This window comes from Heterocephalus glaber, unplaced genomic scaffold, assembly GCF_053883595.1.
Source record: "Heterocephalus glaber isolate CG9 unplaced genomic scaffold, H.glaber_assembly_v1.0 deba00001457, whole genome shotgun sequence".
Classification (NCBI taxonomy): domain Eukaryota; kingdom Metazoa; phylum Chordata; class Mammalia; order Rodentia; family Bathyergidae; genus Heterocephalus; species Heterocephalus glaber.
The window spans coordinates 15,031,351-15,055,384 of record NW_028258305.1 but is presented as its reverse complement, the minus strand read 5'-3'; the positions used below and the strand labels follow the sequence as shown (position 1 = coordinate 15,055,384).

Below are 24,034 nucleotides of genomic sequence, written 5' to 3'. Positions count from 1 at the left end.
TAGCTTGAAAACTTGCTTATGTGAAAACAACAGGCTCACATACATTTTAACTGATAAATTATATCACACATTTAAAGCAGAAAAAAAAGGAACCCTTCTCCCCTCATTTTAGGAGATCAACATTGTGCTAATCCTAAAACTGGATAAAGATAATAGAAGAAAAAAGTATGAACATAGATAAAAATTTGTTTAACAACACAAACTATTAGAAGTCAGATCTGGCAGTAGGCAGAAAGTGGTTTTATTATAGGGATGGCAATGTTGGTTCAGCATTGGAAGATCCACCCCCATAAATCATCATTTTAACAAAGGAAAGGAAAAAGCCATATGATCCTGTCAATAGTTGCAGAAAAAGTATTAGACTAAATTCCACAGCTGTTCATGATAAAAGCTATCAGGAGACTAGAAGTAGAACAGAACCTTCTCAACACATTAAAGACATGTACTCCATAATTCCAGCAAAAATGCTTTATCTGAATGGAAAAGATACAATGCTTTCTCCCAAAGGTGGGGAACAAGGGCAGATAATGCCTACTGTTCATCTGTCCATTCAACTTTGAAACATAGGCCCAAACTAAAATAGTCTGGCAATAAAAATAAACAAATAGCATAGGATTGGCAAGGTAGAAGTAAAATCTTTATATGTAGATGAAATGATCATCTACAGAGAAAATACTAAGAAATCTCTAGGAGCCCCTAGAATTTGTACTTGAATTTAGCAGGATTAGAAAACACAAGGTATATATAAAAATTCAGGTCTATGTATACTTGCTATAAATGAAGAATTGGATACTGAGATTTAAAAGTTATATAGGAGTAAAAGGAGCTAGAAAAGTAAAAAGAAAAAAAGAACTGTTGGAAAACATTTATTACCTAATTTTAAGACTTCTTCTAAAGCTACAGTAATCTAGGCAGTGTTGGTGTAAGGAAAGACATATAGATCACTGGAACAAAACAGAGTATCTAGAAATAGAACCACACATATATGGTCCACTGAGTTTTGAAAGATTATTTAACATTAACATTTTATAGAATATAAACTCAATTCAAGAGCCGAGGAAAAGATAGTGTTTTCAGCAAATGGCACTAGAACACCTGGTATCTGTATATAAAAAATTAACCACAATCCTTTATTTTCATACATAAAAATAACTTGAAAGGATCTATGAACCTAAATATGAAAGCCTAAAAGTATAAAATGTTAAGAAGAAATTATAAGGGAAAATCTTTATGAATTTAGGGTAGGCAAGAACTTCCTAGGATACAAAAAACATCATGTATAAAAGAAAAAAATTGATAAATGAGATTCCATCAAAACTTAGAACTTTAAATGGCATTGTTAAAATGAAAAGTAGTCCTTAAATGGAGCATATTTACAATGCATATAACCTATGACCAGAACATATAAAGAACAGCTCATTAATAGACAATCCAATTAAAAAGTAGACACAAGAAGATGATAGCCAATACAGAACAAGGAAAGGTGTGCAACATTAGAATCAGAAAAATCAGAAAAATACTAATCATGAACAGTAACAACATTGAATTGTACACTCATTTGGGAGATGAAGTTAAAAGTTTTAAAAGCCTTGTCATGATTTTTTCTTTTTGCTGGATTCTCCCCCTTTGCATTTAATTTGTCACACCCAACAGATTCATTCCGCTGGGCTTCCTTGGGGTTGTGATCCTCATTGTCTTTTCCTAGGATATTGTCTAAAATTTTTTGGAGTGCTGGTTTGGTATTCATGAAGTGCCTAAGGTGCTCTTTATCATGAAAGTATCATATTTCTCCATCAATTTTGAAAGATAGTTTTGCAGGGTACATCAGTCTGGGTTGGAGGCTCTTTTCCTTTAGGGCTTGAAATACATCACTCCAAGCTTTTCTTGCCTTGAGGGTTTGCATTGAGAAGTCTGCTGTGCTTCTGATGGGCTTTCCTTTGTATGTGTTTGTTTCTTTTCTCTCACTACTTGTAGAATTTTGTTCTTCTGTTGGGTTTCTGGAATCCTAACTATTATATGCCTATATGTATAGTTTTTTTTTTAATCAAGGCTAGTTGGAGTCCTATATGCCTCACTTATCTGTATGTCAAGTTCTTTTTGCCTGCTTGGGAAGTTTTCTGCTATTACTTCTGTGAACAGTTTTTTTTATGTCATCTGCACTCTCTCCTGTTTCTTCTTTGACTTTGATCAGTCTGATGTTATTCTTCTCTGTATCATCTAGCAGCTGCTGGATTGATTTTTTGTGGTCCCTTACAATTTTAAAGCAATTTTTCTTTTCCTGGTCACTAATTGCAATCTTATCTTCTATATCTGAAATTCTGTCCTCACATTGGCTCATTCTGATTTGTAGACTTTTGAGGGAGTTTTTAATCTCCTGGAAATCTGTTTTATGGATTCCATTTGTTTCCTATGTTGGGATTCCATCATGTTCCTCAGATCCTCTATTTTTTTTAATCTGTGTCCTCTCTAGATTTATTAATCATATCTTGCACTATGGGCACAATTTTTGCTGTTATCTGAGAAATTATTTCTGATTTCATTTTTTCCAGATCCTCTTTTTTTGCTAGTTTAGAGAGTCCAGGTGGTTGAGTATCAGATTGTTCCATCTCGTTTCCCTTTGGGGTTGCTGTAGGTGATCTGGAAGTCTGTTTTTGAGGCTTGTTTATGTGTCTTCTCATTTCCATGGGGGTGGTGGTGCTTCTGGCACCTGCACGGCTCACCTTCTCTGCCCTAGGAGTGTGGAATGGTGGTGGGGGAGTCTCTTCCTGGGCACTGGGATTGGCTCACCTTCTCTGCCCTAGGAGCATGGAATGGTGGTGGGGAGCCTCTTCCTGGGTGCTGGGATTGGCTCACCTTCTCTCCCCCGGAGCCTTTAGAGATCCATTTGAAAAAGAGCATTATCAAGAATGGGAGAGAAAATATAGAGATCGGTATGAAAAATACTATAAAGGGTATGCTGCTGGAGCACAGCCTAGACACTCCACAAACAGAGAGAACTTTTCTCCAGAGAGGTTTTTATCAGTTAACGTCAGGAATTCACCCTTCATAAGAGGTCGCAGAGAAGAATATGTTGGACAAAGTCATAGAAGTCGAAATATAGGTGGCAATTATCCAGAGAAGCTTTCAACAAGAGAGTGTCATAATCAGAAGGATAGTACAAAGTCAAAAGAGAAGGACAGTGAAAGTGTTCCTGGAGATGGTAAAGGAAATAAGCATAAGAAACACAGAAAATGAAGAAAAGGTGAGGCGAGTGAAGGTTTTCTGAACCCAGAATTATTAGAGACAGCTAGGAAATCAAGAGAACCTACAGGTGTTGAAGAAAATAGACAGACTCATTGGTTGTTCACCCAAGCAGAGATGATGCTACACCTGTTAGGGATGAACCAACGGATGCAGAATCCATCACTTTTAAATCAGTGTCTGAAAAAGACAAGAGAGAAAAAGATAAACCAAAAACAAAAGGTGACAAGACCAAACAGAAAAATGACAGATACGCTGTGTCTAAAAAAGAAAATGTTGTAAAACCTGCTAAAGGACCCCAAGAAAAACCAGATGGAGAGTGTGAAAGATCTCCTCAGTCTGAACTGCCACTGAAGAAAGCCAAAGAGGAGACCCCAAAGACTGACCCTGCTAAATCATCACCTTCCTCTCAGAAGGATGAAAAGATCATTGGTACCCTCAGGAAAGCTCACTCTAAATCAGGAAAAGAACACCCAGAGACAAAGCCAGTCAAAGAGGAAAAGACGAAGAAGGATTATTCCAAAGATGTCAAATCAGAAAAGCTAACTAATAAAGAAGAAAAGGCCAAGAAGTCTAAGGAGAAAAACAAGCCACTGGATAGTAAGGGAGAAAAGAGAAAAAGGAAAACTGAAGAAAAAGGTGGAGATAAAGATTTTGTGTCTTCATCAATGCAAATTTCTAAACTAGAAGTAACTGAAATAATGAACCATCACCAAAGCGCAAAATGGAACCTGATATTGAAAAGATGGATCGGTCCCCAGAAAAGGATAAAATTCCATCCTCATCTGCCCTGGCCAAAAAAATTAAGCTCAACCAAGAAACTGGGAAAAAAATTGGAAGTACAGAAAATGTATCTAGTACAAAAGAGCCCTCTGAAAAGTTGGAGTCAATCTCTAGCAAAGTTAAACAGGAAAAAGTCAAAGGAAAGACCAAACGAAAAGTAACTGGAGGATCCAGCTCAACTCTTGTGGATTATACCAGTACAAGCTCAACTGGCGGCAGTCCTGTGCAGAAATCTGAAGAAAAAACAGATTCAAAGTGAACTGTAATTAAAACTATGGAAGAATATAATAATGACAATACAGGTCCTGCTGAAGATGTTATTATTATGATCCAGGTTCCTCAGTCCAAATGGGATAAAGACGACTTTAAATCTGAAGAAGATATTAAATCCACACAGCCTATAGCAAGTGTAGAAAAGTCTTCTAGTGTTATTAAAAATGTTGCTACTAAGCCACCAAATACAGTTAAGTATACTGAGAAAGAAAGTGAGCCAGCAGAGAAAATTCAGAAACTCACCAAGGAAGTGAGCCATGAAATAATGCAACATGAGGTAAAAAGTTCAAAAAATTCTACATCTAGAGAAAAGGGGAAAACCAAAGATCGAGATCATTCAGTATTAGAAAAGGAAAATCCTGAAAAAAGGAAGACTAACACTTAACCAGAAAAAGACAGTAATTTGGACCATTTAAATGAACAAGGAAATCGTAAAAGTCTATCTCAATCTTCCAAAGAGACTCGAACTTCTGACAAGCATGAATCTGTTTGTAGTTCCTCAAATAAAGACTTTACTCCCAGTAGAGACAAAAAAAAAAAAAATGACTATGACAACAGAGAATATTCAGGTTCCAAATGGAGAGATGAAAGAAATGAATTAAAAAGAAGAAAAGACTCTCCTTCTTGGAATAAAGATTCTGCATCTGGAGAGAAAAATAAGCCAAAGGAGGAGAGAGATTTGTCTAAAAAAGGAATGGCAGATTCCAAAACAAGTAGTTCTAGTCCCTCAAGAGACAAAAACCCTCATGATCATAAATCCCCTTATGATACTAAACACTCAACTGAAGAGACAAAATCTGTAGATAAAAATTCATGTAAGGATCGTGAGAAACACGTATTAGAGGCACAGAACAGTAAAGAATCAAGTGCCAGTAAGTTACTTTATATACCTAACCCACCAGACCCACAGATTGAAAAGGAACAAATTGCTGGGCAAATTGACAAGAATGCTCCAAAGCCTAAACCCCAGTTAAGTTACTCCTCTAGACCCTCCTCTGACTTAACTAGAGAAACTGATGAAGCTGCTTTTGAACCAGACTATAATGAAAGCGACAATGAAAGTAATGTATCTATGAAAGAAGAGGAAACTTCTGAAAACATTTGTAAGGTCCTGAAAGATAAAATGGTGGAGAAAGCAAAAGAGAGCCTGGACACACCAGCAGTTGAACAGGTCAGCATAAGAAGGAGCCAGAGTCAAAGCAGCCCTAGCATTAGTCCAAGTAGAAGTCACAGCCCTTCTGGAAGCCAGACCTGAAGTCACAGCAGCAGTGCCACCTCAGCAGAAAGTCAAGACAGCAAGAAGAAAAATAAAAAGAAAGAAAAGAAGAAGCACAAGAAACACAAAAAGCATAAGAAGCATAAGAAACATGCAGGCACTGAAGCAGAATTGGAAAAAAGCCAAAAACACAAACACAAGAAAAAGAAGTCAAAGAGGAGCAAAGATAAAGAAAAGGAAAAGGAGGATGACCAAAAAGTGAAACCTGTCCCTGTCTAAAAGGACAGATTTTTTTTTTAAGTTGACTTAATTACTAAGTCATCTGTATTAAATTTTGTTATAATGTAAAGGAGATTCAAACCTTGTAAATAATGACATGGAAGACCCTGTGCTGCACTTAAAATATTGCTGCTTGATTATTTGATTTTTACATCAGAGCTTTATAACATGAACTTTTGTACAGAATTGTGAGTTGTGACCATGTAACATGAGAGGTTTTGCTAGGGCCTATTATTTTTAACCACCATTAATTAGTTGAGGTGGAGTTTACTGTGAAATTTTCACATTTGAATTTTTTTAATTGCCTGGCAAAAGCTGATACCAGTTCTAAAATATCAGCAGAATGATTTGCTGAATTCATTACAACCCTGTTATGTCATGTTTTGATTACAATAAAAGTTTTCAGTAAACTTTTCCAAAAAAAAAAAGTGAGGAACCATGGAGGGAGATATACCCTTCTAAGTTACACCCCCAGAGACCTGCCTCTTCCAATCAGACTCTACTTCCTAAAGGCACATTCAGCTCTGAATTTTTCAGTGGATTAATCTACTGATGGGTATAGCACTGATCCAATCACCTTCTAAAGGCCCAACCCTCTGAACACATGAGCCTTTGGGAGGACATTCTAGATCTAAACTCTAATATACACCATTCTCCCAGACCAACATAGTTTTCTCTATTATTAACATCTTAAAGTAGTGGGGTACATTTGTAGTCACAATGGGTGGATAAATATGGACACAGTATTAACTAAAGTCCATATTTTTCATTAGGTTCACTCTTTGTACTACATACTTCTATGTTTTGTTTTGGGTTTTTTTGGTGCCAGGGATCGAACTCAGGACCTTGCGCTTGTGAGGCAGGTGTGGTGCCACTGAGCTAAATCCCCGGCCCAATGGGTTTTGACTAATGTAGAGTGCCATGTATTCACCATTATGGTATCATATAGAATAGCCCTGCTATTCTAAATTTTTCCTACACCCCACCTATTCATCTCTCCCTTTCCTAAACATGTATAATTTTTTTCTTTTTTTGGTACCAGGGATCAAACTTGGGACCTTGCACTTGCGAGGCAGCAGTGGCACCACTGAGCTAAATCCTCGGCCCCAACATGTATAATTTTTAAGGCATCTGAGGCTATAGTAAAATTAATTTGCAAAATGTTCCAAATACCAGCAGTATGTGAAAGTCTCAGTTTTAATATATTATCAATAACATCAGGTATTATATACTTTTTTAATTTTGGAGAAACTGTTTCATCATATATATCATGACAAATACCAATAAAATATCAATGTGTTTTAACTTTACAAAATGAGTAAGATGACACTGGTTATAATGACAGACACTTATTAGAAACCAGCTTAAGCAAAAAATGAGATTTATTGCCTCCTGTATCTGGATGCTGATCTCAGGGTCATTTGATTCAAGAACTCAAATGAGATCAGAGGATGCGCTGTCCCTTATTCCCCTTCTATTGCACACGGACTATTTTTCTGAGGAAGAGATGGATACACAGCTCTAGGCCTATATCATCTCAGCCAAAGAGGTCAAAAGGAAAGATGGAATCTTTACTCTTTAATCATACATTGCTGAGAATTCATTTGAATGCCATGATAGAAACCCAACTAAAGCTAGCCAGTGCAAAAAAACAAAAACAAAAACAAACAAAAACAATATATTCACTTACGTAATCAAAAAGTTTATGGGAGAATCCTTCTTCAGGAACAGCTAGAATTAGGGCCAAAAAGTACCAACAGATCTTATTTTTATCTCTTCTGTTGACTTCCTTTTAACTAGCATCACTCTCAGGCAGGATTTCTCTGCCTCTTGTGAAAATGGTCCTCTTGGCAGCTACAAGATTAAATGACTTAGCTATCTTATGAATCTCAAAGGGAGGACCTCACTTCTCACGGTTTCAAAAAAGCTTCTGAGGAAGGTTTGGGTTGGCCTATCTTCCCTGTTATGTTTATCCCTGAACCAATCATTGCATCAGAGGGGTGACACAATCTGGTTAGTTAAATTTGGATCCTGTGCCACCCCTGTGGAGGTGGGGATTAGCCCACCAGATACCACAGCCTAACAGAGGAGGAAGAGAGTATCAAAGAGACAGAATAAAGAGGAACATTGTGCTAAGAAAAAGAATAGATAATGATTACAAATATCATTGTCCCACTCACAACCACATGATTGGAGTGTGGGAATAAGATGTTTCCTAGCAAGAGAAAAAAAAAGCAGATAAAATGTCCGCTAAATTGTTGTTTTAATTTGCATTCATTAATAAATATTATTTCATATATTTGGTGGCCATTTTGTTTGCTCTTTTATGAGTTACCTATTTTTCTGCTATGGCAGTACTTTTAGTGATTCACAAGATTTCCTAACATACTCATCTTAATTATTCCCAATCAAACATTCCGGGGATATTTTCCCCACTTGGTCAATTATTTCTTAACTTTGTTATGTACCTTTCTTATACAATAATACAATTTTAAATTGCACATAGAGGGCCGGGGATTTAGCTCAGTGGTTTCGCTGCCTGCTGCACAAGTGCAAGCACCTGAGTTTGATCCTCGGTACCAAAACAAAAACAAAAACAAAAAAATACCACAAACACACACACACACAAACACAAAATTGCACATAGATTTGTGCAGTGGTTTTTATTCATCCTAATTGTAGTATGAAATAGTTTTATGACTTAGTTACTCTCATTTAATGTCTGTGGTCTAACTTCCTCATCTGTAAAATGGGCCATAACTTTTATTCTACACCCTTATGCCATATTTATGGCTATCAAATAAGACTAATTTGTTTCAAAGTATAGAACTTAAGAGAGTGGGTAGAAAATATTATAGAGTAATGCGCTGTGCCCTTGCTACCAGAGGATATTTAATGGTATCCCACAGGGAGTACCATCAATGATCCATTTGTAGCTTGAAGTTATTCTTACGCTAGAGTGTAGAATAAGACTTTCTTTCCTAGCCCTAGTCAGCCAGGGCAGACAGAAGGTAGAGGAAGTGCCTATAGCTATGAAAAACACAGATGCCAGTCAGAGCCTGCAAGAAGGTATAATATGTTTGTACAGTGCTAAAATAGACCCAAATCAGCTCAGATTGAGCAAGAAAGAAGGAAGTCATACTTTCTTGATTATAACTATGGGTACAGCCTCTATTAGTGATAAAGACATGGGACTTAAAATGAGCTTTGAGCACTTCCAAAAATACAGATTAAGAACTTTCTTCATGTGGAATTAGGATGCTGACAAAAGATGTATCCTCGTGCAGACAAGAGTATCTTGATGTACAGATGAAGTCAGTAGCTTTAGAAAACAGAACATGGAATGAAAATAAAAAACTATTCCTTTATTTACCATAACCAAGGGACTCATAAATTCCTTATTGATGAAGAACTGTAAATTGTTATCAGAGCACCACCACCCCCAGTATGTACCTTTGGTAGTTTATCTATATATCTATTTTTAAACTGATGTATATTGAAATATATACAACATAAAAGGGTGAGCTCAGTTGTCTTCTGCAAGTCCTTTCCCAGGTACTGCTATACCGATATTTTTAAAGTAATTAAATTCTGCTGAGCTATTAGATGCAAGATTCTGGGGGGAAGTGGTAAACCAGATAAAAGTACTTTATAGATCATCATTTTCACCTTTGGTCCCAATATGCCATCTTTTATTAAAAATCACACTGAAAGAGAGACTATTACATAAAAGTCATTTACATTAGATCAGTAATTCTCAACTGTAGATAAACATCAGAACTATTTGAGAATTTTTTTTTCTTTGTTCTACAGTGGATGTCTAGCCCAATCCCACACTAATTAAATTAAAATCTCTGTAGGTGGGAAGAGTACTCCCCAAATGTTTATAAAGTACAACTCGATAAAAAGGGCTGGTGGAGCACTGTACAAAAATTGTGAAGTCTTTGGGGGAATATCTGTGCACACAAGGTAACACTACAACTGGAATTTCATAAAATTTTTTCATGGTGCATAACTCAAGTATTCCTTTCTAAACCTACAAAATTTTTGGCATGTTATCTAGTTAAGCAATTTTGGAGAAAACAGATATGTTTTTGAATGATCTTTCATTGAAAACTATTCAGAAGTTTTAAAAATTATTTAGTAATTTTACAGGTGCTTTAAATGGCAATGAAGAGGAACAGAAAGACATTGTATAAATGGGGGAAGTTCATAAGGAAATGGGAATCTTCAATGACTATTTTATACATTTTATCTTTTTTTCTTCTTTCCTCCAAGAGTTTGTCAATGTTAAATTTATATTAATTTCCTTCACACTCCAGTTATACTTAATTGGCAAACTGGATAACTTTCTATATGTCTGAACCTGTGCAACCAACCAAGTGTCTAAGCTTTGATCCCCCCGCCCCCAAAAGCAGACTTTGGAGCAAAGACTTGCACAAAAATAACTTATTCAGAAGGTATTACTTATGCTATTAGAGAAATGCAGAAGTAATAAAGGGAAGGGAATGTATTCAGTAGAAGATGCTACCTTAAGTAGTTTCCATGGAGCAATTCTGGGAAAGCACCAATCACACACCTCAGAATTGTTCTACCTTTGGGGCTGGGGATATAGCTCAGAGACAGAGAGCTTACATAGCATGTGTGAGGCCTTGAGTTTGATACCCAGCACCACACAAACAAAGTAAAAGTTGTTCTGCTCTGGTCTTTACACTATATCTTGGTATCTTTTGGTTGTATCTTGGCATCTTTGGTCTTTTGTGAGGCAAGGCAGAATTTGTTTTTCAGAGTTATGGGATAAAGACTTCCCTTCCCTTCTTTCCTTTTCTTTCTTCTTTCTTTCTTTCCTTGCTTTTTTTTTTTTTTGTCCTAGGGATTGAACCCAGGGCCTTTGCACTGCGCTACATCTCCAGCCCTCTCTCTTCTCCTTTATTAACTTTTTGAGACAGGGTATCACTAGTCACTCAGATGCCTAAGCTGGGCTCAACTTTGGAATTGCCCTGCTTCAGCCTCCCAGGGTTCTGGAATTGTAGGCACATTTCTCCATGCCCCACAAGATAAAGAACTTTGAAGTATTGAGCTAAAGATTCTATTGTTAGAAGTAGGCTATGGTGCATCGGAAATTTAAGAAACACTGAAGTGGATAGGACAGTATAGCCAGGAAAAAAAAAATCACACAACTGACCAGATTGATTTCAATATAAATTCCTAATTTTCAGCCTCAAGTGAACACTTAATATAGTTGGTAATCTCATAATGTTTTCTCATAAACTCTTACTCTTTAAAAAGTCCATGTCTGATAAATGTATAATTGGATTACTTGCATGTCTATTTCTATTGTCTTCCTAGGGTGTCTTCAGTAATATCAATAAGAAGGGGGAGCTCATTAGGAGCCTTCTTCCTTGGAGAATCACAAACTAGTTTTCCTCTACCCAGGAACATTAAATTGCCAAAAGCTTATCTTTTAAACCTCTTAGATGATTTCTGCTTGGTTTCTTGACTTTTCACCGTTGCAGTGTAAAATTTTCTAACTGTACCCAGAGCAAAAGCTGCATCAAACTTAGGACTCATCTTTCAAGTCCTGGCCACATTTGTTTTTCTGAGTTCAATTTTTGTTTCCCTGGCCCCACAGGACAGCTCAGAGCTCTATTATGTATGCTAGAAACCATCAGCTGGTCTTGTGGATTTTATTTTCTTCTTGAGGGATTAGGCAAAAATCAACAGGTGAGACTCAAGGACAATGAAAGAGGTGAGACTGAGGTGGCTGAAGAAGTAATGAAGGTTTTCAGAGTGACAAAATACTTCTGCTTCAAGTTAGCTTGTATCAGACCAACCACTGGCTGAGGACAACTATCAAAACTGAATAAGGGCTGGGGATTTAGCTTAGTAGTTCTGCTGCCTGCCTCAAAAGTGCAAGGTCCAGAGTTCAATTCTCAGTACCAAAACAAAAACAAAACAAAACTGAATAAGAAAAAAAAAATCCAAATGTTTGAAATGAACTGAAGTGGCCAGAACTACATGTGCTGAGATCTGAGAGAAGGGAAATCCACTGAGCTGAACTGGACATTTATGTTGATTTTCTTCTGATTTCCCCCATGGAACAAAGAACCTGAATATCTTCACTGGCTGCCCACTGTATTCAGATAGAGACACTCTGCAATGCCTACAGTCAGGCATGTTAGGGTTTCTCCTTGCAGAACTGGCAGCCTTATTAATGCCACCTGCTCTCATTTCCATAATGCTTCAACCACACTGGGCTTTCAATTCCTCAGGCTTTCTCCATGTCATTCTCTCTGCCTGTATTAAATTCTTCTTTTTTTTTCTTTGCTCATTTCTTTATCCTTCAGAGATCACTTCCTCACAGACTTTCCTGACATCCCCTCTATGCATTAATGTACTCCCAGTCTCTAAATTTGTCACCACCTTCTCCCCAGCACCTACATATGTCACTCCATAGACATTTGTTGAACAAGTAAATGAATGTCTGAGGTGGTGTTGCATAGTGGAAAGAACTCTGAGTTTCAGCACAAAAGGCTGGATTCTATTTCTTGGTGATCCTGGGCAATCCCTTTAATGCTTGGAGACTATCTGTATAGATAATACCTGCCCTACTTGCCCCACAGGGTGCAAAAATAAGGGGAAGCTGGTATATAAAAGCATCTCTTTTCTTTGTATTGAGAGTTCAGCATAATTTTTTTGTATTTAGTTATATCTCCACTCCACTTCATTTTCTGAGACAGGATCTCAGTAAATTGTCCAGGTTGGCCTTGAACCTGCAACCCTCTTGCCTCAGCCTCCCAAGTAGCTCTGATTATAGGTATGCAACATCATGTCCAGCTAGAAGTGTCTTAATAATTTTAAAATAATTATAAAATGTCACTGCAGAAGGAAATCACATATATTCAATCAGCAAATATTTCAAGTGCTGTTAGTGACACTGTGCTACTACATTCATCATCATTAAGCTTAAGATTTTACAAAAGATAGTGATAGGTAAATAATTCTAGATGTAATCTTTCCACATTGTAAAAGGTTTTCAGCCAGGCACACTGGTGCACTTCTGTAATCTCAGCGCTCTGGAATGCTGAGGTAAAAGGATTCCAAATTTGAGCCCAGCTTGGGAAATTTAGCAATTTACCAAGACCTGGCTCAAAATAAAACAAAATAAAAAATGGGCTGGGGATGTAGCTGAGGGTAAAGGCCACAAATTCCATTTCTAGTTCTGGTGGGGGATGGGGGACAGGGGGAAAAAAGGGTTTTCTGTGCTCATATAAAATCCATAAAATAAAACTGTGGTGAAATGTGAACTCCAAAGGGCTTGGGTGGCTCTGCCCTTACAGCACTGACAGTGGCTGTAGCCCTCTTGGGCTCTCTCTTGGGCTGGCTTTGCTTACTCCTTGCAGTAAGCAAAAAACAGCAAAATTCATGTTCGTTATAGAGTGAGATATCTCTGAAACACATGGTCTTTTATTTTTGGGGTTTTTTTTTTTGGTACCGGGAATCGAACTCAGGTCCTTGCACTTGCGAGGCAGGTGGCAGAACCACAGAGCTAAATCCCTGGCCCTACACATGGTCTTTTAAAAAGACTAATTTTTTTCTTAATTAAATATGTTTTATTTTCCTCCTAAACTATGCACTGGCTCAGGTTGTCAGGTTTTGGGAGAGAAAGTGGCCACTCTGGAGATGAGTCAGCTTCACTCTGGCGACATTCCACTGTTTCTATGAAGGGACTAACCCTTTTGAAGTAGATAATGTCATTTTTTAACCTTCCATTCAAGAGGCCAGGATGCATACAAGGTAACTGGTGACCTACACATTCAGGCTATGATATTAGACAGCAGTGGGCCGTGAAGGAACTGGAAGATTCTAAAAAAGGATAATTTTTAAAGATGTAGTAGATAAGTATACTTTGAGCATAACACATAGTATAATAGTAGTTGTTCAATCAACATTTATTGAATGAATTTTCTTAAATTTCACGTTTCCTTATCTAATCCATATCTAATTCATGGTAAAGATTCTTTCATATTTAAGTCATATGTTGAGAGAAGAGCCCTCACAACACTTAAACTACCTTTAAGGATTTGACATGCATAAAGGTATTTTGGAAGTTGGACACTGAAATGAGACAGTTTAGGTGGCTGTCTTCATTACTTTCTTGCTGCTGAGACACAATACCTGACACCCACAACTCTAAGGAGTAAAGGTTTATTTTGGCTCACAGTCTGTAGAGGTTTCAGTCCATAACCAGCTGGCTCCAAGGCAGGGCAGCACAACAGAGGAGAAACAGTTCATGGCATGGTGGTGAGAAGCAGAAAGAGAGAGATCAAGGGAAGAGAGGGGCAATAGACCCTTCCAGGCCCCATTTCCAGTGATCTACCTGCTCTTCCCAGGCTTTATATCCCAAATCACATTTATCTATGAACTCAGTGGACCAACCCACTGATGAGTATCATGCCCCATGATCCAACCACCTCCTCAAAGCCCTATCTATAAGAATATAAGGCTTTTTTGGGGGGCATTTAGATAAAAACCATAACATTCCATCCCGGCTCCCAAAAGGCTCATACATATCCCTTTATGCAAAAATGCATTTAGTCTATCTCTAAGAGTTGCCAAAGTCCTGACAGATTCAGCATTGCTGAAAAGTCCAAGTCCAAATCTCTTCTGAGATTTAAGGCAAACTCTTAGCTGTAAGCCCCTGAAAAACTCAAGACAAAATTAAACACTGCTGACATACAAAGGCACAGGGTAAACATTTCCATGAGAAATAGGGGGCCAGAAAGGAATGGGACCAAAGCAAGATCAAAATCTATCAGAGAAAACACGACATCCTAAAGTTCCATGTCCAGTCCATGCGGTGAGCTGTGGTGCATGTGAACTGCAAAGGGCTTGGGTAGCTCTGCCCCTATAGCAATGCCAGTGGTTGTGGCCCTCATGGCCTCTCTCTTGGGCTTGCTTTGCTCACTCCTTGTAGCTTTCCTCAGATGTTCTAGTTCCTGACTTCTCCAACACTGGAAAGGTCTCAACTGTACTTTTGGTTTCACCCTCACAGGTTCACACACTACCCTCTTATGGGGACATTGCCTGAAATCCCAGGGCTTCTTCTGAAATCTGGGTGGGAGCTTCCTAGGCCCCACAACTCTCGAATTCTGCATGCCTGTGAAATCAGCACCATGTGGATGACACCAGGGTCTGCTGCTAGCTGGAGCGGTAGGTTAGCCCTTTTTGCATCTTACTGGTGATTGCAGAGGCCTCCAAGTGTCTGGATGGCTGAGCACTTGTTCCTAACTAAAGCCTCCTGAGCCTGGTCTTTTCTGTTTTTCTTTCTTTCTTTCTTTTTTTAACCAACATTCTGGTCTTCTGAGCTCTGGTCAGATTCTCCCATCAATTTTGACTTACAGCATTCTAGGGTAGCATCACAGAATGAACCCCACTTTACTTGGTACCAAAATCTGTCTTAGTTACTTTCTCATTGCTGAGACACAATATTGGACACTCACAACTCAAAAGGGGAAAGATTTATTTTACCTCACAGTTTGTAGAAGTTTCAGTCTATAGCTGGCTGCCTCCAAGGCAGGGAAGCATGGCAGAGGAGCTTGGCAGAGGAAAAAGAGCTCAGGGCATGGTAGTGGGAAGCCTATGAGAAGTGGTAACGGGAAGCCAGAGAGAGAGAGCTTGATTGATCAAGGGAGGAGGAAGGGAGATATACCCTGCCAGGCTATGGCCCCAGTAATCCACTGAGGAGTACCATGCCCCTGTTATTCAATCACTTCCAAAAACTCCACCTATGAGCACATGAAGTTTTAGGGGAACATCTAGATATAAACCATAACAGTGGGACTAACATTCCTGAAAGACAAGATTAATTCTATACACATGACCTGTCTTTCCTTAGATAGTTGGTAGGTGGCAGCAACAGACCAGAAATTATGCTTCATTTAAATGATCAGGGCACTGGAAAGGTTCTTTTTAATGTTATTATTTCATTAATTTTAAAAATAGTAAAAAAAAAAAGTATAGGGCTGGGGATTTAGCTCAGTGGTGCCACCACCTGCCTCGCAAGTGCAAGGTCCTGAGTTCGATCCCCGGTACAAAAAAAATTTTAAAAAGTATAGATATAAAAATAAATTAGGAGGATGTAACTAATTTACAGAATATAAGCTACTTAAACTTTCATCCTAAAATATTTCATCAGAAGCTTATTTTTCAAAAGCTCTATGTTTAGTTCCATAGCTATTCTTAGTTTTTATTTAATTAATTTTTGTGTGTGTGGTACTGGGGGTTGATCCCAGGTCCTCATGTATGCCAGGTAAGTGCTCTACACTGAACTGCATCCTCTTCCCTAGTATTGAGAATTTTAATGTTCCTTTATTGACAAATGGGATGGCATATTTGAACCTTCATCCTGAGTTGGTCAAGGTCTATTTAGAACAATGATTTAGGCAGTTTAAAATTGATTTAATATTAGATATTAAATGGCTTTTGGAGTTGTTGGGAGGGCTAACCAAAGAGGACCTGGGTCACTTTTTCTCAACCTTAGCTTCATATCACAAGTATCTGATTTGTGTTTTAATACTACCTGTTCTGGAAGACATGTCAAATACATTCATATTATTGGTAAGCTCTTCTGGTGATGGGAATGTATAGCCTGGATTGAGAACCACTTTGATGGTAAAGATCAACACTCACTGCAGAATTGGACCATCAACAGAGATACTGATTTTTCTGCAATCTGAATAGGAAGCAACTGCCATTGTCTGGAAACTCCATATCCAGAAAGCTGCCACTCCAGACCCTGCCATGCTTGTTGTAATGTTGACTAATAAAACAAATGTCCTGCACACTACCTTTTGGTGCCTCCAGAAACCAAAGAAAAACTAAAGTCCTCTACCACTATGCTAATCACAGAACCACCATCAGATGGCCTCAGCCTTACTCATGCCCTCCTTCTACATCTAACATGCTCATTTTATTGGTGGAAACTATCACATATGGAATCTTGTGTTGCTTCTTTTTTTTTTTTTGTACCGGGGATTGAACTCGGGACCTTGTGCTTGTGAGGCAGGCAGTGGCACCACTGAGCTAAATCCTTGGCTTCCACATATGGAATCTTAATTGCAAGAATGCCTAGGGGTTGTAGCTTTATCTTCCCAATCACACAGTGTAGGAGACCAGATAATGAGGACCAAGGTCTAATTGACCTTCTCTGCAAGCACAAAAGAGAAAAAACAGCAAGCTGTGCCTCCTTTGGCAACCTGTAGGGATGCTAGCATGTTGTAAGTTCCAAAGAAGAGTCAATACAGCTCACAGCTGGATGTTTACCTGGGTACATGATATAGATAACAAGAGGCAGATGAATCTTCTATTAATCTAATTGTTCATTTCTGTATGTAAGTGAATAAAAGCGAAGTAAGCCAAACACTCAGGGCTTTGTCCACTAGAGCTGAAGAGCCCCCTGGACCCCTCATTCCAAATTATCTTTGTGCCTTTTGTTTTTCATCCTTGGTCAGGGATACACTTGCAGGCTGGTTCCTATACTACAGAACTGAAGGCTAGCTACAAAGAACTTGGAATGGATATGTGCACCAGTCTACTGTTCCACTAAGGACACTGTGAAATAGATGAGTCATTTTAAAGACTCAAGGATCCTTGATGTCTCACTATCCCAGACCTGAGGGTAAATACGATTTATGGCTCTGTGTGTTTGTTTATGTCTGTACTTAGGAGGAGTTAGAAGGAACATCTTCCCCAGACAGGCTTCTTGCTTGCACAGAAAAAGTAACTTTGAGATTGGCTGAAGTCAACGCTTGGGGGCCACCAGGAAGAGAAGGGCTTGTGCTGCCTCCTTTTTGTTTGAGGTGGTGTCTGGTGCTGTCTGCCCTTCTCTGTCTTTGTGCTTCACCTCAGAGCCTGGCTTTGCCATTTATTGTTGCCCTTGTACCAAGCAGTAGTGTCTGTGATTAGTTTTAACTTTGCCCATCCCTTACTCAATATATGATGCATATTTCATGTATCCTAAAGCACTCAGTGGTAATCATAATCATATTTTTCATACTGGTTTCCCATTTCTAGATATGATTTTAAGTATTTTATATTATTTTTTCTTCTGGAAATGAACTGCTTCTATAACACATTCTCTTCATTAATGAAAATATACTTGATTATTTGATCAAGTATATTTGATTATTTATGTCAGTTAATATCTGTTTTAGTGCTCTGAAAGTCAGTTGTTTTGTCCCATTTTTACCTGAGCATGACTTAGGAGTAGACTAAAAATTTAAATTAAGTGCCCATATATTGAAGTAGTGATTCTGCTCATGCACTACAATGAGAAATTATTTAAAAATACTATTATGCTAGGCATGGTGGTGCATATCTGTAATCCTAGCACTCTGGAGGCTGAGGCAGGAGGATCACTGTGAGTTATTTTTTTGGTACTGGGGATTGAACTCTGGACCTTCCACTGAGCTAAATCCCCGTCCCCTGTGAGTTTGAGGCCAGCCTGGGTTACACAAGCATGTGCTACATAGTGAGACCCTGTCTCAAAAAAAGAAAAAGAAAAAAATGTTATAAAAAGTATATAAAAGGACATTAAAATGGACTTTTTAAGAGTAAACTTTTAATTTTAGAATAGTTTTAAATTTATAAAATTGTAATAACCTATCTAAAGGATCTGGATTCAGTTTTTAATAATCTTCTGGAATCCCAAATCCTTTTATGTGGAAGAAAATTGTGTAGTTTAGAGCTATTATTCATATCTTAATATTAATAATAAATGATACATTTTCACATAATTAATGAAATAATATCGATAACTTATTATTAATTAAAATCCACTTTCGTATTTCCTCAGGGCTTTTTGCTTGTTTTGAGGTACAGGGGTAGAACCCAGGGATCCAAACAAGACTTACTGCATTCTGTTGATTTGAATAAGGAGACTTTGGTCTTAGTTTTAGCCTAGATCTGAAACTGAAAAGTATTTCAAGAAGAGGTGGTAGATGCCCTGTGTCATACAAAAGGGGCATTTCAAGTGGGCTCTGAGATTCTTAGCCCTACAGCCCCCTTCAGGCTCCAGAGGTTTGGTTTGGGAATAGTCACTGATGAGCTGTGCCCTTTCCTCCCACCATGAGAGAGAAGTAGCGTGTTTTACCTTCACCCCAAACTCAGGGCCAGGGTCTTTAAGAGAACCCCTCTGAGAGCACGGTATTTAACCCTTGAGCCAGGAAGGACTGGCAGCTGAGTCATATCTGTAGAAAACAAAGAGGACAGGCTGTGGGTGGAGATGCCTGCATAACACCTGCCAAGTAGAGCAGAGAGGCAGCAGGATTCAGAGCTGTCTGTGGCTTCTATCAGTGGCAGGGTAGACAGGAGACTCCATAATTAGATGTGACAGGAAGGGGGATCTGGTCCTGCAGTCAGTTTAAAGTGGATGCTACTTAGATGGCCTTCCTCCTGAGGGCTAGTCTCTCAACAGAAAGAAGCTGGTTGGTCGCATTTAATTCAGAAGCTGGGATGGATCAAGTACAGAATACAGGCATTGTCTATCACAGGAACAGCAGTCAGGAATTTGGGGTAAAGCTTCCCCCACAAAAAAAAAACTCTGCAAAAGAATTAATCCATTAGTACTGTATTTGCCAATCCCAGGCAGACCAAATAGTATCTATTTCTTCTACATCTCAGTTAGGAAGGGGGAAACTAAGGCAAAGGGAGGAATCAGTTATATTCTCCCCCTCCTTAGCCAAAGCAGTACTGAGCTGGGAGAAGGAAAGAGTTTTAATATTACATGTTCTTTTGAGTTTTTAAAATTCAAATTGGATTATGATAGGGAAAACTGATGCAAACCTGGGACAGAATCTCCTCTGGGAAGGAAATATGCTTTCCTGATAAAATGCTTAAGCAATTTTCTGATAAACTGTAATAAAATATGTCTCTTCTGGGAAGCTAGCTACTTACTTGAGGATGGTGGCACATATCTGTAATCTCTGGGAAACCAAGGCAGGAGGATCACAAGTTTGAGCCCAGTCTGAGCAGTGTAAATGCTGTGGGTTTAATCCCTAATGGTGCAAAAACAAACACAAATTCTTTAAAATTCAGGGACAGAAATAGGTTGACAAAGTAATTTTGGTTGTCCTTAAAATCAACTGTATCTTGTTTTTTTTTTTTTTTTTGGTTCTGGGGATCGAACTCAGGACCTTGAACTTGCGAGGCAGGTGGCAGGACCACTGAGCTAAATCCCCAGCCCAAAATCAACTATATCTTAACATAAAGTTTCTGAGGAATCACTCTCAACTGCCCCTTTGTGGCAATAATTAGATTTACAGGCGGTACCTCCTCAGTTCAAATGTCATTTAGACACAGAAATTGTAGCTTCTGTCCATCCTTATTCCCCAGGTTCTAGTGCCTGGCCATCTTTTATACCCATAGTATATGTTCAGAATTTTCCTTTTCTATGATTATCTTAAATATGTTCTAATATCTTAAATTGTTTTAAAGGGTTCAAGGAAGAGAATAATTTGACTAAGGTTTAATTTCAACCACAGTAATACAGAGCTTAGTTATTCAAAACCTATTGCTATAAATAACTAGGATGAAATCTGGTAAGCATTTTCAAAGGCAACTGAGAAGGATGAGGGGAAATTTGGAGTACCAGCAATATTCCAGATAAAGTGGATCAAAGAGCAAAGGGTTTTCTGGTAGTTGTTTTTTATTGTTTTTAGCTCTCTGTTCAGACTGCAGAATTACTGAGGGGTCAAGTCCTAAAACCTAAACTTTTCATATAATTTAATCATGCATTGGATGTAAAGAGCCTGCATACATTTATTTGTTCACATAAAAAGTAAAAAAATCATTCAGGTGTGGGAATCTAAGCACCTGGGAGGCTGAGGAAGGAGGATTGAATTTGAGGCCAGCTTGAGTTACATAGTGAGTTCAAGGCCAGCCAGGCTTTAAAGATTGTCTCAAAGAACAAAAAAAGTCATACAATCACATACATACAGTGTTGGCAGTAGTATATTTAAATTGGTAACAGCCTTTTTTTTTGGTACTGGGGATCTCGGGACCTTGCACTTGTGAGGCAGGTGGTGGAACCACTGATCTAAATCCCTGGCCCCTGGTAACAGCCTTTTGAAAAACAACTTGGCATGTGTATCAAGAACAAGTAGGTCCAGTCGAGTATGGTGGCATAAGCCTGTAATCCCAGCTAGTCAGGAGGCTGAGGCATGAGGATGGCAAATTCAAAAGCAGTCTGGATAGACAGACCCTCTCAAGAAACCAAAAAAAAAATCCTTACACTCTGATATATTTGAAGTATTCTAGCTTCTAGTTTAAAAATATGGGAAGGAAGTTACATGCATGCATGAAAATTTCCTTCACAAAATTTTTTTAATGATAGTGGAAAATGAGAACCAGCTTGTATGTATAAAAACAGGAAGTTAGTAGGTAACTTTGTGGCTATACCCACTTAATGTTATGAAATTACTAAAATATTCATTGAAAGATTACAAGGTGGAAAAGAATAAAAGTTGAATTCATAGTATATAGTTTTTAAAAAAAATTTATTAAAGAAACATTGCCATTAATCACCCTCAAAAGATTCCCCTTCACATTGAACATAGTTATGCCATCATTCTTTCCACTTTCTGAAGCAGATCTGGAAGTTCTCTTTCATGAGTATCTTTCAAGCTATGAGCAAAAACACGGGAGTGCCACTGCTGAGTGCCATCCAGCAGAAAGGCAGGCTAGTAAAATATTACACTATATCCCTATCAACCTTATTCACCAGATCTGGTACTGTGTGACTTCTGGCTCATTCCCAAAGTCAAAATGGCGATAAAAGGTAAACCTTTTGAAGCAATGCAGGACTTCTAGGGACCCACAAAAGAATATATATATATCTATCTCTATATATCTATATATCTATAGATATATAGAAATTATCTATATATCTATATATGAAGCAATGCAGGACAGCTAGGGAGCCACTAAAAAATACATGTATTATCTTTCTAGCTATTATATAGAGACATAGAGAGAGAAAAGAAATATAAAAATGATAATAGTGGTAGGATTATGAATGATTTTTTCCTTGTAATTTGAAAATTTTCTCTAGATATTTGTTATATAAAATTCGTTTCAATATTAGAACATTTGTTTAGTTTCTAAAGTCTTAGAATCACGTTATTGGCAATCCATGCTGAAATGGAACATAAAAATTTTCCTTTTGCTAATGTTCTGCTGTTGGCAGACACAGTAAATTTTTCTAGCTAAGCAAATGTCAATTGTTGCTATAGCACTTTTAAAGTTAAAATAAAGCTACATAATAATTGGCAGGAGTACTGTTGGGTAAACCTGGAGAAAAGCCAAGGGTTAAATTAAGAAAAGGAAAACCGTCAATCTTCTCCATCAGTGATTTGGAAGACAAAGAACTAGTGGAGACACAGAAATACTTCGGGTGAAAAGGCAACGGAGCAGAATGGGGGAGATTGTGGAACAGGAGTATTTCAGATAAAGTAGATCCAAAAAGCAAAGTTTTGTTTTGTTTTTTAAACTTCTCTATTCAAACTGCAAAAAAAATAATTGAGTACTGTGACTATAGGTTACCTGTAAGATTGAGTAAACATGTGATAACAGATTTGGAGAGGCTGAGGCTGAAGACCTTAGATTTTATTCTGAATGCAACAGAGAGACTCTGAAGATATTTGAGAAGAATGACTTAAAATGTTCATTCCATTAGTCTGTATGAGATGACCTGGGAGATGAGAGGAAAAAATAAGTCACGATGTCTGTACAAAAAACCAAGTGCTTAATTAAGTTAAACTATCCAGACTAGCACCCCCAGACTCTATTCTACTTAAAAAAAATGACTTAACCACATTCTAATCAGGTTTTGGATTATTTTTGATGTTTCCTGACAGAAGTGGCACACAAAAGTGAATCAGGTTGCAGTGAATCATTTCAACTATGTGGCCAGATGCGAAGAAATATGTAAAAGTACTGAGGCAAACAAATAAATTGAGAAATGCAAATTCTTGCACATAAAAGGATTTAGGATTCCAGAAGAGTATTAAAAACTGAATCCAGATCCTTTGGATAGGTTATTACAATTTAAGACTGAAATAGCTCCTAAGAAAATAAAATTCTCTAAGTATAAATTGCCTTAACTTTCTAGGCAATTAAGATGTTTTTGAACAATAAAAAACCCATAAAAACAACAATATAACTGAACAGCAGACTCAAAATGATTACATTTTTTTTTTCCTGTTTCCACTGGCACAAGGGAGTTCAGATTTTTAGTGTCTTGTCCCGGAAAATATCACAATCTATTTAGAGCAGGGATACAGGGGCAAGGCTTTTCTGACTCCGAGGAGCTTAAAAAGTTGTAGACCTCATTTTATGAGCTGTATCAAAATCTCCAGATGGACTGAGCAGTCACCTGAACGATAGTTAATTAACTCGCTAACCGAGTACCTTCAAATAACCAAGCTAGAGCCTTCATTTCCAAAGCAAATCTTAGAAGGGGTGAAGAGGAGCTGAAAGTGGGGAAAATCAAAAGGTACAAAATTTGTTAGTATGAATAAATACTGAGGATGTATTTTACAGCATTGTCACTGGTGATAGACAACTGAAAATTGCTAAGTGATCTTCACTGTGTGTGGGAGGGCACGAGGTGAATACATTAATTACCTTGATTTAACCTCTAAACAATGTACAACTATATTAAAACATCACCCTGTACACCACATATACAAGGGTCTTGGTGTCAATTATATTTTAATAAAACTAAGGAAGGGAAGTAACCCAATTTTGGGCACGGGCCGGGGCTTTAATTCACTGAGACCGGGCACCGGGGGGGAATTAAGTCCCAAGCGCCCGCGCGCCCCGCGCTTGCAGGAAGGGACCGGGTCGGGCGCCTGAGGTACCGCGCTGTCCCCGGCCGCCCTCGCTCCCCGCTCCGCCGTCTCATTTGCCGTCTTTCGACGCGTGACCCCGGCGCGCTCCCGTCCCGTACGGAGGACAGGCGCGGGGCGCACCTCGCGGTCCCATGTGCTTTCTCCCTCTGGCAGCCCTCGCGCCCCGGGCCGCGCTCCTGCTCCTCGGCAGAGGGCCCGCCGCAGCCATGTCTACCAACGCACCGCTCAAATCGGTGGACTACGAGGTGTTCGGGAGAGTGCAGGGTAGGCGGCCTCCTACGATGGGAGATCAAAAAAGTGTTATGCGAGGAAGAGAAGAAAGCTGTGGGAG

The 24,034-nt window shown here is 38.4% G+C and overlaps 1 protein-coding gene, 1 long non-coding RNA gene and 1 pseudogene across 3 annotated transcripts in view; 2 read left to right on the top strand and 1 right to left on the bottom strand.

Moving 5' to 3' along the window:
* The first annotated feature begins 2,805 nt into the window (after window positions 1–2,805).
* LOC101698599 (E3 ubiquitin-protein ligase RBBP6 pseudogene) lies at window positions 2,806–6,148 on the top strand (annotated as a pseudogene).
* A 1,038-nt stretch (window positions 6,149–7,186) lies between these two features.
* Window positions 7,187–23,961, bottom strand: LOC110346129 (uncharacterized). The gene is made up of 4 exons (XR_002389970.2): window positions 23,824–23,961; window positions 22,394–22,541; window positions 19,748–19,848; window positions 7,187–19,394 (listed from the first exon to the last, which is right to left on the bottom strand). It is a non-coding gene; the product is annotated as an uncharacterized LOC110346129 (long non-coding RNA).
* Acyp2 (acylphosphatase 2) overlaps window positions 23,521–24,034 on the top strand; it is a 74,141-nt gene continuing 73,627 nt past the window's right edge. Inside the window, exon 1 of one of the 2 annotated variants that reach the window (XM_021246295.2) lies at window positions 23,521–23,967. In XM_021246295.2, coding sequence (XP_021101954.1) covers window positions 23,835–23,967 — 133 coding nt within the window. In that variant the 5' untranslated portion in view covers window positions 23,521–23,834. The remainder of the gene's footprint in view (window positions 23,968–24,034) is intronic. The other variant, XM_013066429.3, reaches the window with a different exon arrangement.